The sequence below is a fragment of the Neoarius graeffei genome, chromosome 19 (genome assembly GCF_027579695.1).
Source record: "Neoarius graeffei isolate fNeoGra1 chromosome 19, fNeoGra1.pri, whole genome shotgun sequence".
Taxonomy (NCBI): Eukaryota; Metazoa; Chordata; class Actinopteri; order Siluriformes; family Ariidae; genus Neoarius; species Neoarius graeffei.
In genome coordinates this window covers 44,106,354-44,125,783 of record NC_083587.1, presented here as the reverse complement: position 1 = coordinate 44,125,783, position 19,430 = coordinate 44,106,354, and the positions used below count along the sequence as shown (strand labels likewise).

Below are 19,430 nucleotides of genomic sequence, written 5' to 3'. Positions count from 1 at the left end.
TGTCACTACTACTATTCTTAATTCTATTTATACATTTTACTTTGGGCGGCACGGTGGTGTAGTGTTTAGCGCTGTCACCTCACAGCAAGAAGGTCCGGGTTCGAGCCTCGTGGCCGGCGAGGGCCTTTCTGTGCGGAGTTTGCATGTTCTCCCCGTGTCCGCGTGGGTTTCCTCCGGGTGCTCCGGTTTCCCCCACAGTCCAAAGACATGCAGGTTAGGTTAACTGGTGACTCTAAATTGACCGTAGGTGTGAATGGTTGTCTGTGTCTATGTGTCAGCCCTGTGATGACCTGGCGACTTGTCCAGGGTGTACCCCGCCTTTCGCCCGTAGTCAGCTGGGATAGGCTCCAGCTTGCCTGCAACCCTGTAGAACAGGATAAAGCGGCTAGAGATAATGAGATGAGACATTTTACTTTATAGATTTATAGATTTTGACTTTAGATTTTGATAGTATATCATTTTAAAGACGGTTCCCTGGTGCTGTGCTGTTTGTGGTTATGTGGTTCTTTAGCTGCTAAGGAGAGGTGCAATTGAATACGAGAAGATGATAAATCACTCAATAGACCTCTGAACAATTTGTCCCCCTCACTTCTAAAATGATGGCTACATCCCTGCTTTGGACTGTGGGAGGAAACTGGAGCACCTAGAAGAAGCCCATGCAGACATGGGAAGAACATGCAAACTCCACACAGAAAGGCACCAATCGGCCAGCAGTTTCGAAGCCCAAACTTTCTCGCTGTGAGGCAACAGTGCTAATCACTGCAACACCAAGCTCCACCTTGTTAATTAACTTTTTGGACCCCCCCCCAAAAAAACCAAAACTCATCTCATTATCTCTAGCCGCTTTATCCTTCTACAGGGTCGCAGGCAAGCTGGAGCCTATCCCAGCTGACTACGGGCGAAAGGCGGGGTACACCCTGGACAAGTCGCCAGGTCATCACAGGGCTGACACATAGACACAGACAACCATTCACACTCACATTCACACCTACGGTCAATTTAGAGTCACCAGTTAACCTAACCTGCATGTCTTTGGACTGTGGGGGAAACCGGAGCACCCGGAGGAAACCCACGCAGACACGGGGAGAACATGCAAACTCCACACAGAAAGGCCCTCGCCGGCCCCGGGGCTCGAACCCAGGACCTTCTTGCTGTGAAGCAACAGCGCTAACCACTACACCACCGTGCCGCCCCCAAAACAAAAACTACATATTAAAATCTGTTGTGTTTTTAGTTGTTACCTGAGGACCACACAATTGTTATTGGGGCCATGATAAAGGAAACATAGAACTGAAGGAGAATGTGCTTTCTTTTTCACATGTACATCTTATCACGAGAAGTTCCTTTCTTTCTCCATACTCTTCTCTTCCCATCATTCTGGAACAAGCTGATCTTTGTCTGGATGATCTTTGGATGTTATTCCAGAACAGTCTTTTTTTTTTCCTCACTTAGATTTTTATTTTTTGCAAACGAATCTAGTCTTCCTGCTTTTGAGGCTAACCAGTGGTTTACATCTTGTGGTGAAGCCCGTGTATTTGCTGTGTTGAAATCTCCTCTTGATTGTTGACTTTGCCACTGATATGCATACCTCCCGTGTAAAACACTGTGTAAAATGGTATGGGAAGATTTGCAAATCATGGAAACCCTATATTTCATTGAAAATAGTACAAAGACAATATATCAAATGTTGAAACTGAGAAATTTTATTGTTTATTGAAAAATATGTGCTCATTTTGAATTTGATGTCAGCAACACGTTTCAGAAAAGCTGGACAAGGGCAACAAAAGACTGAAAAAGTTGCATAATGCAAAAAACAAAACAAAACAAAACCCTCCAAACTAATTTGGTTACTTGGCAACAGTTCAGTAACATGATTAGGTATAAAAAGAGCATCCCAGAGAGGCGGAGTCTCTCAGAAGTAAAGATGGCGAGGGGTTCACCGCTCTGTGAAAGACTGCGTGGGCAAACAGTGCAACAATTTAAGAATAATGTTCCTCAATGTAAAATTGCAAAGAATTTGGGGCTCGCATCGTAGCCCACATCGGAGAACGTCAATATGAAAAGGTTGCCTGAGAATAAGAATGTCTGGTGTGAACATGTGAAAACATGGGAACATTGCCAATAAGGAAATTGATTTCCTTGGAAGACTTGTGGCATTTCATGAAAAAGGGTTTTTCCGGAAGTATGCGGGGGTATGCTGTGATGATAAAGATTATATAGATTGTTTAGATTTTTTTTATAGCCTAGCCCACACTGGAAAATGTCAAGATGAAAAGGATGTGTGGGAATAGGACTGTGTGGTGTGCAGGGGCAGTGGAGCAAAAAGGAGGGATGCAGCATAGCGAGGCATGGAGGTGCACTACCGGTACTTTTAAGATCTTATCTCAGTCATCAGCCATCTACACATGTATATCCAATGTATTTTTGATTTGTTTTTCAGGTTGGCTGGTTATATTTTATTTTTGTTGACATTTTCATTTATATAAAGAAAGCTCTTTCAAAAATACAGCATATTCTTTTAAATAGCTACACTGTTGTCTACATTCTCAGGGTTTAGATAGGTGTAGGGGAGTTTCAGGCTCTTGTTGCGCTCCTTGATGCTACTTGACAACTTCTCCAGGGCCTCCTTAAATTCTTTAATACGCTTGCACGGAACCTCTTCATCAAACAGATCTTCTGGGAAATATCCAAGAGGATACTGCAGAGAGTGATAAGAAAATAAGATGCTGATATGATGAACATGTTTAGAATTAGCCAACATGACACCAGTGAGGGTGAAGATGGCAAACAGTGCCACCACAGGTGTAAGTCGTCCATATGTCATCGTCTGTGATATTTAGGCTACAACTGGGACGCATGCACACGCGTGTGTGCTTGCATGTGTGTGTGTGTGTGTGTATTTCTGTTTGTGTATTTGTGTTCCATTGATTAAACCTCCATCACATGCCATCATGACTCAAAGCAGGAAGTTATGGCATCCAAAAAAATTGGGGAAAATATAGTATGTATGACTTTGAACTGAACAAATGTTACATCGTTCAACATTGCTTATCCCACCTTTAATGCTGTATTTTCCCCCAAATCTGTTAAATATAAAGGCGGTCTTTAAACATGACTGTCAATGGGCAGCGCATACTCACGTTATCTGTTGACCTTGTGCTTAGCAATTTCAGAACAGCCATTCCATTGACTGTTGTGCTGATAGTGGGCAGTGTCTCCATGATGGTTTCCTCAGTGGTCTGGCCTTTCTCTTTGGGTGGGGGCTTTCGGAGTGCAGTGGGAAAGTTGGGCATCCAGCCACCGTAGTCAAACTGGGGAAATATGGCAAAAGAGTATCTTTCTATCTATAAATGGAAGGAACGTCTGTCTGTGTGTTTGTTCCAAGCAACTCTCGAACCATTTGCACATGTCTTGCTAATGGCACGAGTGAGTACAGTGCCAAGTTTGGTGGTTTTTGGACAACAAATACAGTTATCGTCACAGTTTTTTCTGACCGATTAGGCACAACGTTTGGCTATTTTTGCAAAACTCTACACACAAATCACAAAACCTTTCACCCAATTAGCAAAACATCATAAATTACTTGCAAAAGCACTTTTTGCACTCTGTGCAAAAACATTTTTGCTGTTCACACTCTTTTCAAAATGGTATTTTTGTACACAACAGTACACACAACCCGTAACATTATTAAGCACACAAAGCACCAACTGCACACTGACAGTCAAAATGGAAAACACATTTGGCTTTTGCTTACTCTGTGTGCAGTGCATGGCAGTTTTCAGTACCTTATAACTTTGTAATACATGTAGCTTAGTATTTTTTTTTTTTTTTACAGTTTTCGTAGAGATTTTGATATTTGATCTCAACCTTTTCTACACTTTTTCACTTCATGGTCCTTGTCCCTTTCTACCTTATTTCTTCACCTCTTCCACTTCTCTAATTCTTATACCTCTTTCACTCTCCGTCCAATATTGTCCAAAATTGTAATCCAGACAAATCCTTACCTGTCTTTTTTGCAGTACTAAAGGTCTGAATGTTGAATGAAGTAATTATCAAAAAGTGCTTTGGCATGTGTCAGTGTAGGAAGGTAATTCTCAGAATAGTCTGAGTAGAAGAGACAGAAGTGTACGTTTTTTGTAAGTGTGCTATAAAATTGCAAAATGAGTCTTATGCAGTGAGTTGTGTTTACGGTTTTGCAATAAGTGTGTTGTGTTTTACAGTTTAGCAAAAGTTGAGTTACAAAATTTCAGACTGAGTGTAAAGAGCTGATTGGGCTTTTAGTTTGGCAAACTTTGCTGATAGATTGGCTACAAGTGTTAATAGTTTCAGAAATCATACCAAAAGAATCACTGTTAGTGTTTAAGCATTCAGAAAAAAAAACTGTAAAAGAAGCACTTCTGCCTTCTGCCGCTCTATCTGCTGCAGCCACTCCCCCTCTCGCATACATTCTCCCAGTGCAGTGCATCAGTGTGCCAGCCATCAACGACTCCTGTGCTCAGTAGCTCATCATGTGTCAAACACACCTCTTACCATTCAAAGGAATTACCATCTCACCTCAACATTGTAGCCTATAGTTTGAATTTCACAGATCTTGCAACAACATGCCAACACACGTGAGTAAAAAATTTGATCTCATCTCATTATCTCTAGCCGCTTTATCCTTCTACAGGGTCGCAGGCAAGCTGGAGCCTATCCCAGCTGACTACGGGCGAAAGGCGGGGTACACCCTGGACAAGTCGCCAGGTCATCACAGGGCTGACACATAGACACAGACAGCCATTCACACTCACATTCACACCTACGCTCAATTTAGAGTCACCAGTTAACCTAACCTGCATGTCTTTGGACTGTGGGGGAAACCAGAGCACTCGGAGGAAACCCACGCGGACACGGGGAGAACATGCAAACTCCGCACAGAAAGGCCCTCGCCGGCCATGGGGCTCGAACCCGGACCTTCTTGCTGTGAGGCGACAGCGCTAACCACTACACCACCGTGCCGCCCTGAGTAAAAAATACATTATGTTAAAAATAACTTGCAGCACAAACACGGCTGTTGCCTATGAGGTAACCTGGTACTGTAATAGACCAGCTCCTCGTAATACACTTCGTTTCGTACAGAGGGTCTGGACATTCAGGTATTGAGAAACGATTGCTTGCTGGAGGTGTTTATGTTTAAAAAGATTGGATCAGCCCTTGACTGATATCCTGCCTTAACTGATAGCATTCCTGCTCTGCATTTACAACTCCTCCCTCTGTTCGCTGAATGGTCAAGTTAAAATGCCTCCTGAGACAACGAGCTCAATGGGATCAAATCCAGATTAGCACTGTACCTATGAGGCATTAAATAATGCATGAAATAATTTTGCAATAGAACAACACGGGTATGCAGTGTGTCTTCAAACAGCACAGCACATTTGTTACCTGCAACCCAAACACGCGATTTCAACTCGCATTAACTTCATTGAGACCGTCTTTGTAGCCTACCTTCAATAAACAAGTGGCGGTATGGTTTTCTTTTTTTAGCATTCTTTCAAAACATGGGGCAAATTGATTGACTCACAGATCTCATCTCATCTCATTATCTCTAGCCGCTTTATCCTTCTACAGGGTCGCAGGCAAGCTGGAGCCTATCCCAGCTGACTACGGGCGAAAGGCGGGGTACACCCTGGACAAGTCGCCAGGTCATCACAGGGCTGACACAGAGACACAGACAACCATTCACACTCACATTCACACCTACGCTCAATTTAGAGTCACCAGTTAACCTAACCTGCATGTCTTTGGACTGTGGGGGAAACCAGAGCACTCGGAGGAAACCCACGCGGACACGGGGAGAACATGCAAACTCCGCACAGAAAGGCCCTCGCCGGCCATGGGGCTCGAACCCGGACCTTCTTGCTGTGAGGCGACAGCGCTAACCACTACACCACCGTGCCGCCCTGAGTAAAAAATACATTATGTTAAAAATAACTTGCAGCACAAACACGGCTGTTGCCTATGAGGTAACCTGGTACTGTAATAGACCAGCTCCTCGTAATACACTTCGTTTCGTACAGAGGGTCTGGACATTCAGGTATTGAGAAACGATTGCTTGCTGGAGGTGTTTATGTTTAAAAAGATTGGATCAGCCCTTGACTGATATCCTGCCTTAACTGATAGCATTCCTGCTCTGCATTTACAACTCCTCCCTCTGTTCGCTGAATGGTCAAGTTAAAATGCCTCCTGAGACAACGAGCTCAATGGGATCAAATCCAGATTAGCACTGTACCTATGAGGCATTAAATAATGCATGAAATAATTTTGCAATAGAACAACACGGGTATGCAGTGTGTCTTCAAACAGCACAGCACATTTGTTACCTGCAACCCAAACACGCGATTTCAACTCGCATTAACTTCATTGAGACCGTCTTTGTAGCCTACCTTCAATAAACAAGTGGCGGTATGGTTTTCTTTTTTTAGCATTCTTTCAAAACATGGGGCAAATTGATTGACTCACAGATCTCATCTCATCTCATTATCTCTAGCCGCTTTATCCTTCTACAGGGTCGCAGGCAAGCTGGAGCCTATCCCAGCTGACTACGGGCGAAAGGCGGGGTACACCCTGGACAAGTCGCCAGGTCATCACAGGGCTGACACACAGACACAGACAACCATTCACACTCACATTCACACCTACGGTCAATTTAGAGTCACCAGTCAACCTAACCTGCATGTCTTTGGACTGTGGGGGAAACCGGAGCACCCGGAGGAAACCCACGTGGACACGGGGAGAACATGCAAACTCCACACAGAAAGGCCCTCGCCGGCCCCGGGGCTCGAACCCAGGACCTTCTTGCTGTGAGGCGACAGCGCTAACCACTACACCACCGTGCCGCCCCTGACTCACAGATAGTTTTAAATATTACCTGTCCATTGTTGACAGCAGCATGTTGGGCAGATGCAATGAAGATCACCATGGTAATGAACTTGCTGAGGTCACCCACTGTCTGAAAAGACTTAGGTATTCCTGAGAAATAAAGACATGCATATGAAACAAGTTCCTGTAAGATAAAGATGTGTTAATTCATGTAAAACATCAGGCCACAGTACCGGTACTTACAGTACTTTGTTTGTAAGCGGTCATTACATTTATTTCATTTATTTTATTTAAGTTTAGCTTTGACTACAATTCATCATGAAGCTGTTTCTTCCCATGTTGCAATTGTCAGGATCCTCTGTTGATTGTTTTTGTATTTCGTGTTTTTCTCCTTGTCTTGTAGTTTAGTGCTTTTGTTTTGCCCTGTCTGTTTGTCTTATCTGTAACTTCCTGTTTTGATTGAGTCATTTCCTGTGTCTGCCATGTGCTCTTTGTTTATACCAGTCACGTGCTTATCCACTGTGTCCATGTCTCTGCCCCTCACCTGTGCCTTGTTTGATCATTACCTTGTTTCATCCTCACCTGTGTCTTGTTAACCTTAGTTTTGTTAATTCGTATGTATTTAAACCCAGTCTTGTGGGCTGCTCCTTGCAGGATTATTTTGTCAGTTTTGTCTATGTGGCTTGTCTTGTTCGAGTCAGAGCCTTGTGCCTATGGTTTGTCTTTGCTTCTATTTGGCTAGTCCTTGTTTCTAGTTTAATCTATTTCAAATGTAATTCCTGGATTGTCTGAGAAGTCTCCAGTGGTTCTGCATTAAAACTAAGTTTGCTCCTTGCTCTGAGTCTGCGCTTGGGTTCAACCCTGTCCTTGTGGCCATGGCCGTGACAGAATAATCCTGCCAAGAACATGGACCCAGCAGATCTTGGATGCCTTCTTCAAGAGGTAGAGGAAGGAGGGCAACTTTCACAGCTCTGTTATCTGTAGTCAGTGGCACCTCTGACATTGCGCGTAAGCTCGCTGCTGTTTGTTTAATGGAGAATGCTGTTACTGTAGATCAGGGGTGTCCAAACTGATCCATAAAGGGCCGTGTGGCTGCAGGTTTTCATTCCAGCCATGCAGCAGCACACCTGACTTGGCTCATTCAATCAACTGAACTGTCTTCACACAGTCAAATACTTGCAGCCACACCCACCCTTGATTAAAAGGTGGGTATGTCAGTTGATTGAATAAGCCAAATGAGGTGTGCTGCTGCATGGCTGGAATGAAAACCTGCAGCCACACGGCCCTTTATGGATCAGTTCGGACACCCCTGCTGTAGATGCAAGACTAGGCTCGCTGGGTTTCCAGAGATGGAGTCATTAGCCATTCAGACCGCTGTCCTTAAGAAGAGTTTTCAGAACCTCTAGGACTCTAATGACAATGGGGGGGCTAATTCAACGCCGCTTCACGCGGAGTCCAGCCCAGCGCCGCTTCACGCAAAGTCCAGCCCAGTGCCTGCTCCCGGTTCCCTACATTCTGTAGCTGTTGGGGGCTTCACTCACTTCTGCTTCTTCCGCTCCTTCCATGCTAGCCCTGCCCAATCCTGAACAATCCGGGTCTAGGAAAGTCCTTCAAATTGACAATGACTGGATTACTCATGAGGGGTGGTATACTGACTGTGGTGAGTGGGACACCGAGGGCAAGGAGTGGACAACTGAGGAGGAGCAGGAGTCTGAATTTTCTGACCTTGAGACAGACTGTTCCATCTCTGACATCTCCTTACCAAGGGCTGCATTTTGGGGAACTCGATTAGCCATCAGGCGCCTCCCCAAACAGCAAAGCTCGAGCACCTGGCGTGCCTCACAATTCCAGCACCCCTGCCTTCCGACCAGCTTTTTCAACAGATCTCCTACCCTTGTGTAATCTGCATGGTGCCACACCAAAATCCCAAGTCATGTCTGTTTCTGAGGTTTTGCCAGTCAGAGATGCGCCTTGTCAGCTTGCACAAGCTCCAGCTGCCCCAGTCAGAGTTAAGGCCTTGGGAGGATGTCTAGGACCTTCATCAACCCAGTTGGTCCTCCGACAGCAGAATGAAGTCGGGCCAGATCCCTCACATCCTGTCCAGGCCATGATCAGTTCAAGTGTGGTTAAAGCTGCAGAGGAGCCTCCCGATGCCCAGCTGGCGCCTGAGCCACCCCATGCCCAACTGGTGCTTGAGCCCGCTTCCCTGCAAACAGAGTCCCTTTCAACCTCTCTATCTGTCCCTGAGTTCTGTAAATCTCCCCCTGTTCTCTTATCTGCCAATGAGGGTGTGCCAGGATGTGCTTCACTCCCTGTGTCTGTTTCTAAACCTGCTCTTCTGTCCAATTCTGTGTCTTGCCCTGTTTTTCCTCCAAGTGGTCTTTCAATGTCTGCTCTGGATCCTGTGCTTCCTTCAGAATCCTGGTCTGAGGATTTGTGTATGTCTGAGTCCACCCCTGCGTGTCTGTTTCTAACCCTCTCCCTGAGTCCAAAGCAGTTGACGGTGTCTTTGTCCCCAAGATTGAGCCTGTTGTGTCCAACCCCACCCCAGTCCCTGGGGAAGACTTTGTTCCCACGTCAGCCACAACCTCTGTCAATGTCCCCACTTGCGTTCCTGTCACTGTCAACATCACTGTCCCCATTACTGTTCCGTTCACTATTCCTATCTGTATCCCTATCCTTGGTCCTATCTCTGTGCCTTTTACTGTTCCTATTGCTGTGCCTGCCTCTGTCCCCATTTTTGGCAGAGTCTCAGTGCCTGTCCCTGTATCTGTCAATGTGCCTGTCTCTGTACCTGTCACTGTGCCAGATACTGTATCTGTTCCTGTCCCTGTTAATGTTCCTATTCCTAAGCCATTTGTAGTCCCGTCCCAGTCTGTCCTGTTCTGTCTCAGTGTGTTCTGTTTAAGTCTGCATTTGAGTCTCCTGTCTCGCCAGAGTCTCGTCTCGCCAGAGTCCTCACTTCGTGACTCTGTCAAGCCTGACTTCCCTGCCTTGCTTAAACCTCCCGTCATGCCGGGGTCTCCATTGCCTGCCCAGCCAGAGCCCGCTGCCCAGCCAGAGCCCGCATCTGCTTTGTGTTGCATTGTCTGCACGGCCAGAGAAGGCTCACCTGCCCATTGAACTTTTTCTCCTGAGCTCCTGTCAGCCTTCTCCCTCCGTCCTGATCCCCCTCCACCCGCCCAGGTTGGACTTTTGGTGGGGGTCTTGTGGACACCAGGAGGTGTCCATTGGAGAGGGGGTACTGTCAGGATCCTCTGATTGATTGTTTTTGTATCTTGTGTTTTTCTCCTTGTCTTGTAGTTTAGTGCTTTTGTTTTGCCCTGTCTGTTTGTCTTATGTCACTTCCTGTTTTGGTTGAGTCATTTCCTGTGTCTGCCATGTGCTCTTTGTTTATACCAGTCATGTGCTTATCCACTGTGTCCATGTCTCTGCCCCTCACCTGTGCCTTGTTTGATCATTACCTTGTTTCATCCTCACCTGTGTCTTGTTAACCTTGTTAGTCTTGTTAATTCATATGTATTTAAACCCAGTCTTGTGTGCTGCTCCTTGCAGGATTATTTTGTCAGTTAAGTTTATGCATCTTGGCTTGTTCTAGTCAGAGCCTTGTGCTTATGTTTTGTCTCTGCTGCTGTTCAGCTAGTCCTTGTTTCTAGTTTCATCTATTTCAAATGTAATTCCTGGATTGTCTGAGAAGTCTCCAGTGGTTCTGCATTAAAACTAAGTTTGCTCCTTACTGAGTCTGCGCTTGGGTTCAACCCTGTCCTCATGGCCACGGCTGTGACAGCAAATGCGTAAATCTTTTTTTTTTTTATACCATTCTTTTAAAATCACAGTGCCACGTGATAGAAAATATACAAGACAGCCAACCACTAATTTGCATGCTAATGTTAGTGTGTAAATACATACATACAGACTGACTGATTGGCAGACAGAACCAGTGTTTTTGACATTACATGTATTACTGTTCTGTTGCCGTTTTTAAGTCATTTATTATAGGCCTTTAAAGGACACTATTTCTGTGTATACCTGTGTTGCTTATTTCCAGGAAACCATTGGTGAAAATCTCACTGATCCAGTTCTGCAGTTCTGTGTCCTTCTGCACGTCCTCATCAGATCTGTAGTAATATTGCAAGACTCCTGCAACATACCTGCAAATGGCCACATGTCTTAATGCAGTGTATAAAATGTGAAATAAAGTGAATAAAATCTCTCTCTCTCTCTCTCTCTCTCTCTGTATTACAGTAAGCAGCAGTGTTCTGATTGGTAAACATACTCGTTGATGATCTTCCACAGTTGCATCCCATCGTCTCTGTAGTAGTAGTTGGGGACGTTCTCCAGGCCTCTCTCAGAGATGTTGTCAGGCAGACAGAGGGAGCTGTAGGTCAGGGCTTTTGTTGCCCGCTTCAGAAAACTAACCAAGGCATCACCACCAATGCCTGAATACTAAGATTAAACAAATTACAAATTTTTGGACATAGTACTAGTTGCCATTTCAAAAGTCACTGAATTACTTCTCCAGTCACTGTGTATAAACTTATTAGGGATTATAGGGGAGAGTAACTCCTGTTACTTCTGTCTGCTTGCTTTGTACATCTGGTTTAAGTTATTGTTAGCTTTACAGGTAATAAGGGAAATACTCCAAATACAAATTACAATATGAATTTCAAAGAAATCAGATTTTCATAGAGCTATCAAAATCTGATTCCTTTGAAATGCTCCATAAAAATGCACAATAGTAACAACAACAATCAAGTGGTTTCATTTTGTGCCTTTCAAGATATCCAAGGTTTGACTGAGTTGGAGGGAGGGGTTTAGAGACCAAAGGCCTTGGTGAAAAGGTGTGCTTTTAGGTGTGTTATGCACAGGCCCAAAAAAGGGCGATAACAGCTGTAGAGGGGTAGCTTGCTCTACAGAGGGCACCAACATGGAAGCTCTCTCCCAATCTGGTGTGAGGGATGGTCAAATAGTCCTAATTGGAGGACCACAGGGGACTGTAGGTGCGAGGAGATTAGAAAGTTATTGAGATTGTGTAAATGATTTGTAGAGGAGCAGGACTTTGTAAGAAAGGTATAATTATCTTTCAGAGCCTCATTCTCAGACAGGAATACTTTGCAGTTTTTATGTAGGAATACAGTACTATATTGCTGTGATGCCTGCTCAGTAGCAGACTCAGCTTGGCCTCTTAAGGAAGCACCCCCACTTTCCACTTCAGAAAGCAAATCAAGACTTATGCTGTTTCCATACACATAAGTATGCTTGGGTGTAAATAGCATTGTATGCTACAGACACCCGGGTGCTTGTCTCTGCTATTCTATGCTATGTACACCTGGGTGTAAATTGAGGTATTTCACCCACGTGACCAAGTCACGTGATGCAGCCATTTTGGACGGCACGCTTAAGTCCTTCAGTGCAAGGCGGTATGAGATGGTGGAGACCTTTGCACATTTTAACAAGAAAGTAAGCTGTGATTCGTGTTAAATTGGATCTGTCTTTTATCACAAACACTGTACCCAGCCTTGGTATGGAGCCAAGGTTGTCGACAGAAGTCAACAGTTTGATGAAGGATGACCCCAGCAGTTTGAAACGGTACAAGGTAGGCTATGTTCACAACACTGTCTTATTACTCGGGGGATCCGAGATCCCCTGAAACAGACATGAGATCCTTTGAAAACATGATTTGGGAAATGTTGGGGGGGTCTCTAAAATATTGGCAAAATGATGTTTATTGACATAGCAATCGTGTGTAACGGGAAGCATTTGCATATCCGAAGTGTTGTGTTTACATGACAACGACTGCTGCTGCCAGGTTGGTTGTTGAGTAGCCTGACTGTTTTTTTTTTTCTTGCGTGTGGTATCATTGTTGACGCGAGGTTGTTTTTTGAACATGCCAATGTGGACACGATTTCCCCTGATGAGTTATGACTTCAGACGTGATGCGTGTGTGGACGTGTGGAGTCCGCGTGATGTGCGCAAGATAGGCTTCTCATGTGTTTGGAGATCCGCGCTCTCTTTTTTTTCCTCTTTCTTTCTTTTTACTTAATTTCCCTGTTTATTTCTGTCCCCCGTTTCTTTCTAGCCTCTGTTATTGCGTTTTATGTCTGATGTCTGCTACATGCAACCCTAGACAAATTAACACTGTCTTGTTTCACTTGGTTAACAAACACTGACCCATTTACTTTTTGCTATATATTTTATCAAAATTGCGTTAACTGATAAACTAACCTTAAATGAAATGATCACTGCAAAGTCTGGAGTACTCTGTTGGATCCCAATCCTGTCTTTTCACAGCTGTAATCCCTCTTGTTTGGGTCAGTAGTAAACCGGTAGTGATGTGTCGGTCGCGAACGATCCGGTTCAAAGAGTTTTTTTGAAGTGAACGACGGGAGCCGGCTCTTCGGTGGGAGCCGAGTTGGGGAGCCGAAAGAGCCGGCTCCTTATAGTAAGAAGAGCCAAAAGAGCCGGCTCCTGAAAAAGAGCCGAAATTCCCATCACTAGAAACCGGTAAAAGGAGAGTCCTGCACGCTGTCCCTGTCTGTTGTGGCAGCCCACAGCACAACAAGCAAACACCATGGTTATTTATAGAGTGCTTACTGACAAATTAATCTATTCTAGGTGTCTGTAACACGTTTTTTTTCAAGCCGGTTCTCCCTCTCTGTCTGCAGCGTTAGTATGTAGCTTGACGTTCAAAATGGCGGACACCGGGGCGTCACGTGATCCTGTGACGTCAGGTGAAATACCTCAATAGCCACATTTACTATGCCAACCGTGACCGAGTGCAAACAGCATTTTTGACTAGATACACCTGGGTGCAAATAGCATAGTATTACTGTATGTGCATTACTCTCAAAAAAGAATAATTGCAGTTCAAGATAATGAATGATAGCATTTAGAAATATAAATCAATATCAAACATCATTGCCATTGTATGTATGAGTTATACCTCTGCTATCTCCCTGCATGGAAACACACTGTATGTCATTCCTATTCAATAATTTAAGGAAAATATAAACCCTACTGATTCTGTAATAATTGCAGAAACATTTTTATGTGGGTCTATACCACTGTAATGGCTCCATCTTTGGAAATCAGCCGGTCTCGTGCCAAGATGTTGATCTGGAGTGTGTAGCGAGTGTGGGGAATGAGGAGCTAAAAAAAAAAAAAACAGAAAAACAAACAAATATGTATAAAAACATAACACATTTTGATATTAATGCCACTAGCAGGCAACCAAAGTCTCAAAAGTAATCATAAGAGGTGAATATTTTAGGCTGCGAATCAAACATGTTTGTCTTGGACACAAATCTGTTTTGGCACTAGGCCGTGATGAACATTAGCTTGCATTGGCATAAAAGGCCTTATTTTCTTTGCTGAAATGTAGGCCTAGTTCTCATTTTTGGCATTTCAACATTTCTGTTTAGATGGGAAGACAGTGCAAGAAAAAAACGTGACCGCGTTTTTCATTTGACCAAAGACTAGCAAATCCAAATGCACGTTACTCAATTTGTATAAGCTGTAAGAAGACATACTATGGAGCTCAGGAAGTGGTCGGGTGTTCCGTTTGTTTGGACACCATACTGTGAGGCCGGCTTACACCCTTGCCGTTGAGAGTACAGAGAAAACGGTGGTTTGTTATTGGCCTCATTTTCATAACACGGAGCAAATTAACATCGGAAAATGGGGAAGTGGTCACAAGCCCTTTCCCCTCTACACTGCTGATGGCAAGAAATGGTGTTTGTGGCTACTTTCAGTACTTCACATCGTGTGTCACATCACAGCGTCACATCACAAAATGGCGCCGATTTTAGGTGGAGTGAGGTCAAGCGCCGGAGCTCTATAAATTATAATTACTACAGTGATGCAACTTGAATAAAGCAGAGGGATGTTTTAGTGATTGCTGTAGGATAGAGACTAAAGGACAAAAGGTAGACTAATAGCCAGTTTGAAAGTGTTAAAGGTACGCCTACCCATTTGTATGTCCCACAGCTGGGGACATGGAATATATACTGGGAAATTTATTTATTTATTTAGTTGTTCTAACCAACTCAGGAACAACAATTTAATGTGGAACCCATAACCAGAAATGTTAAAACACTATTTCTGTTCAGAATGAACCAATTGGCAAATGTTGGAAAAATTGGCTAAAATTCTGCCTAGAACATTCAATTTTCTTTCTTTTAACATCCTTGGATGTCTGACAACTCAAATCATGCATGTTAGTCTAAATACCTTGAAGAGTGGGTGTACAGATGGGAGGTGTCGCAGGGTTGCCACGGTGAACACCTCAGCCAGCAGGTGAGTTCTGAGCAGGTGGACGTCCACCTCGTGCACGCTAAACTCTGCGGCCCGCACAAAGATCTTAGCCAACAGCCAGTCATGCTTGGAGTCGGTGGGCAGGAAGATGGGGTTGTCCAGTCCAGGGGTCTGCATTAACTGTGGAAAATAATGAACACATAAAAAGTGCAATGATACAGGGACCTGGGGCGCTTCTCTGATGAGGAGGCTAGGGGCTCACAATAATTGTGTGAAATTACCCACAAAACAGCCTAAAGTTCAAGTGGTTAAAATGATAGCTAATATTTTATGGAGTTGTTACCTGAATGGCGATGGGCAGCATCGTTCCTTGATTATTGCAGTGCAGCAGCACCAGTGGAGCTGTGAGGTACTGCTGTTTATAGTCCACCACGTTTCCTATTAGTTCGTCCAGCATCTTGTAGTCGCACAGGAAGATGTTCCCTTTCTGGATGGTTGAAGGCAAACAAGTAATCAACTAATTAAGCAACACCTGCATGACAAATGTGATGTTTTGCCTTGATGTAATAAAGTGATGTACTGTTTTTCACTAGCCATCCAACACATGCACCAAAAACACATACCTTCATTTCGTGCTCCAAGGTTTTTCCATACAAGGAGTCTTTGACCATCTCCTCAGTAACAGGGAAGTTGTCTGGCAGCTTTGAGCATTGCTGGATCACCATGGGGTTGAGGCCATTCAGGAACTGGTAGGCAAAGAACTCATCCTCGTCCCAGTGATCTTGAACATATTCTGCAAAGCATAACTATGTCAGGACATATGCGAGGTATAGGCCTGTAGGTTTTGTTTGTTTGTTTCACTGCAGTAATTCATAACAGCTCTGTTTAAGAGAGAATACTCAAGGTTTCGCTTCTGAATCCACAAATGACTGGCTCCAGTTGGCTGATGCTTTCCCATGATTTTCTACGGTCAGCTAATCCTGTTAGCTTAAGTTCAAGTAACCTAAACACACAGAATTGATACACAGTCCATTAATCTCATCTCATCATCTCTAGCCGCTTTATCCTGTTCTACAGGGTTACAGGCAAGCTGGAGCCTATCCCAGCTGACTACGGGCGAAAGGCGGGGTACACCCTGGACAAGTCGCCAGGTCATCGCAGGGCTGACACATAGACACAGACAACCATTCACACTCTCATTCACACCTACGGTCAATTTAGAGTCACCAGTTAACCTAACCTGCATGTCTTTGGACTGTGGGGGAAACCGGAGCACCCGGAGGAAACCCACGCGGACACGGGGAGAACATGCAAACTCCACACAGAAAGGCCCTCGCCGGCCACGGGGCTCGAACCCGGACCTTCTTGCTGTGAGGCGACAGTGCTAACCACTACACCACCCTGCCGCCCCAGTCCATTAATAATACAACTTAAATTTATGTAGATCTCCACAATTAATTTAGCTTGAGGGATAGGATAAATAATGCAAAACAATGTTGTAAATATGGGTCATTCCATGTCAAATCTCTGAATGCTCCCGCTCAACAAATCTCAGATTTGCAGTAAGGGTTAGATGATTAATCGACATGTGACATGTGTCAATGACATGTCAATAGCCTGGATTGACCTGTGCGAGGTGTTGGCCGTGCTAAACAACGATCCTTGGAGGAGCGGAGTGACTGGAGGTTAGCATATGGCTTTATGAGGGTATTAAGGTAGATTGGAGCAGATCCATCAATCACCCTGTAGGCCAACATTAGTGATTTGAATTTGATGCGAGCAGCTAGGGGTAGCCAGTGGAGCTCCATGAACAGCGGTGAGACATGTGCTCTTTTTGGCTGGTTGAAAACCAGGCGCGCAGCAGCATTCTGGATCATCTGTAGCGGTTTCACAGCACAGGCTGGAAGACCTGTTAGGAGGGCATTGCAATAGTCAAGGCGAGAAATAACCAAGGTCTGAACCAGGAGCTGGGTTGCATGTTGGGTTAGGTACGGCCTGATTTTCCTTATGTTGAATACAGAAAAGCGGCACGACCTGGCGACAGCAGCAACGTGATCAGCGAAGGTCAGTTGGTCATCAATCATTACACCCAGGTTTCTTGCAGCCTTGGTGGGAGCAACAGATAGGGAGTCTATCTTAATGCTGATGTTGTGATGTATGGCTTGCTTGGCTGGGAGGACCAGCAGTTCAGTTTTGGAGAGGTTCAGTTGGAGGTGGTGTTCTTTCATCCATGCAGATATGTCAGAAAGACAGTCAGAGATCCGTGTTGACACTGTGGAATCACCAGGAGGAAAGGACAGATAGAGCTGGGTGTCATCTGCATAGCAGTGATAGGAGAAGCCATGCAAGTGGATGACTGGACCCAACAACGTGTTATACATGGCAAAGAGGAGGGGCCCCAGCACTGAGCCTTGGGGCACCCCTGTGGTGAGGTGTTGTTGTGCAGATGTTTGCCCAAGCCATGACACACTGAACGATCGTCCAGTGAGATAGGATTCAAACCAGGTCTATACTAGTAGCACAAGATAATGATGATTTAGCTGGTGAAACATGGCAAGTGGTGAGAGGAAAGATGAAAATTCACCTAGAGGTACACCAGGCAAGCCTACAAGTTTTTACCTATGGAGCTCCCCCTAGAGTCGCCAATTAGCAACAATGGCGTAAATTCTCGCGGAGTATTGAAATGGCCCTTTTGGCTAAATGGTGCCCTCTCTGGCAACCACAATTGAACTGAATGGCTTTGTGCTATTTTACATCATTTGTAGGCTTTGTTCTAATTTGCCCATCTTTTAGTGGCTATTTTTAAGTTCAAGATTTCCTCATGAAGGAGGGCATAACCATGCCTCATGTTCATGATAGCTCTTTGGCTATGCACAACCTCTCTTAATTCATCAAAGCCAAGGCAAAAATGGTTTCTTTTTTTTTTTTTGATTGATTGCTTTATTCCAAACAGTAAAGATATAAAAACAAACAAAAAAACAAAAAATAAAAAAAAAATGCAATCATCAAAACATCATCATAAACAGAATAGCGTAGCCACAAGGCAGTAACATAATAATGTTCGGAAAGGATTAGGAAGAAGTAAATAACTTATCAAATCCTAACCCTCTATACCACCGCTAATCAAACGTCACTTTCCACCATAATAAACTATATATACAAAAGAAAGCAAAATCAACAAAAAAAAAACCATACCAACATACCAAGACATACCAACATGGTATAATATCACCCAAATCAAATCATACAAATACTTATGCTATGCATATATACACACATACAATACATACATATACACATACCTATAACTATACACATCCATACGTACACAGACACCCATATCATAATTATGCATATTATGCTTTTATATATATATATATATATATATATATATATATATATATATATATAAAATATACATACACACACACTCATACTCACTTCCTATAGAGGGCTACCGCATGACGTCACCGCGCCGTGAGATTTTGTTAGGCGCCATATTGGAAGACCAAGTACATGCACTCACAATATAAAACAAAGTACGAGCGAGAGTAAAGTGACACGATGGATGATAATTCGGGTTATGAGAGTACATTACCAGCTGCAGAAAGGGCATGGTATGTGGAGAAACTGGCTGTGATTGATGGGTTTGACCCATATGATAAGACTCACGGCAAGGGAGAATGGAAACATAAGGAGGACCAGACACCAATTCTGCCATCTGTTTGCTACCCAGACATTCACTACGTTTACATGCACATAGAGAGAATCGAATTCCTGCCGTTGCTCGACTGAAATCGAAGTTCAAAATGCCATGTATACACATTAATTCGGCTGAAATTGAACCGAACTTGATTTCTCGGAATCGAGCTACACGACCTAGTTTATGCGATTTCTGCCGAGCTACTTTGTGCATGTATACCCTATCGAGCTAGCTGTCGAGCTACTTCCGGAAGTGACGAGTGATGAGACCACAAGCGGGAAACACAACAGCCTCGGTCGGCATGACAATGAATCATGACAACGGCATGAATCTTTTCTTTTTGTGGCATTGTTTGCACTGTTAAAATTTAGCTCACTTACTGTATCACCAAATACATCTGTACAGCTGTTGCATAGCTGTGAATTGTGTACATAAACAAGTCATTGTATTTGTATATATATATATGTCCAACATCTGAAGAATGTCAATAAAAACAAAACAATTGAACTTTGTGTGTTTATTAAGACATAAGTTAAATTGTAAGCAAAAAAAAAAATTTTTTTGTAAGCAAAAAATGGACTTTAGAAAAATATTATTGTGCAAAATAAGTTGTCTT

At 43.9% G+C, this 19,430-nt stretch overlaps 1 protein-coding gene across 1 annotated transcript in view; it reads right to left on the bottom strand.

Annotated features, from left to right (window-relative positions):
• Window positions 1–1,713: 1,713 nt before the first annotated feature.
• Window positions 1,714–19,430, bottom strand: part of LOC132867301 (polyunsaturated fatty acid lipoxygenase ALOX15B-like) — a 29,472-nt gene continuing 11,755 nt past the window's right edge. The window contains exons 6-15 of the mRNA XM_060900121.1: window positions 16,011–16,114; window positions 15,735–15,904; window positions 15,455–15,598; window positions 15,088–15,291; window positions 13,921–14,007; window positions 11,135–11,304; window positions 10,888–11,009; window positions 6,908–7,008; window positions 3,141–3,311; window positions 1,714–2,698 (exon numbers count right to left, since the gene is read on the bottom strand). Of these exons, the coding sequence (XP_060756104.1) occupies window positions 2,519–2,698; window positions 3,141–3,311; window positions 6,908–7,008; window positions 10,888–11,009; window positions 11,135–11,304; window positions 13,921–14,007; window positions 15,088–15,291; window positions 15,455–15,598; window positions 15,735–15,904; window positions 16,011–16,114 (1,453 nt within the window). The 3' untranslated portion in view covers window positions 1,714–2,518. The remainder of the gene's footprint in view (window positions 2,699–3,140; window positions 3,312–6,907; window positions 7,009–10,887; window positions 11,010–11,134; window positions 11,305–13,920; window positions 14,008–15,087; window positions 15,292–15,454; window positions 15,599–15,734; window positions 15,905–16,010; window positions 16,115–19,430) is intronic.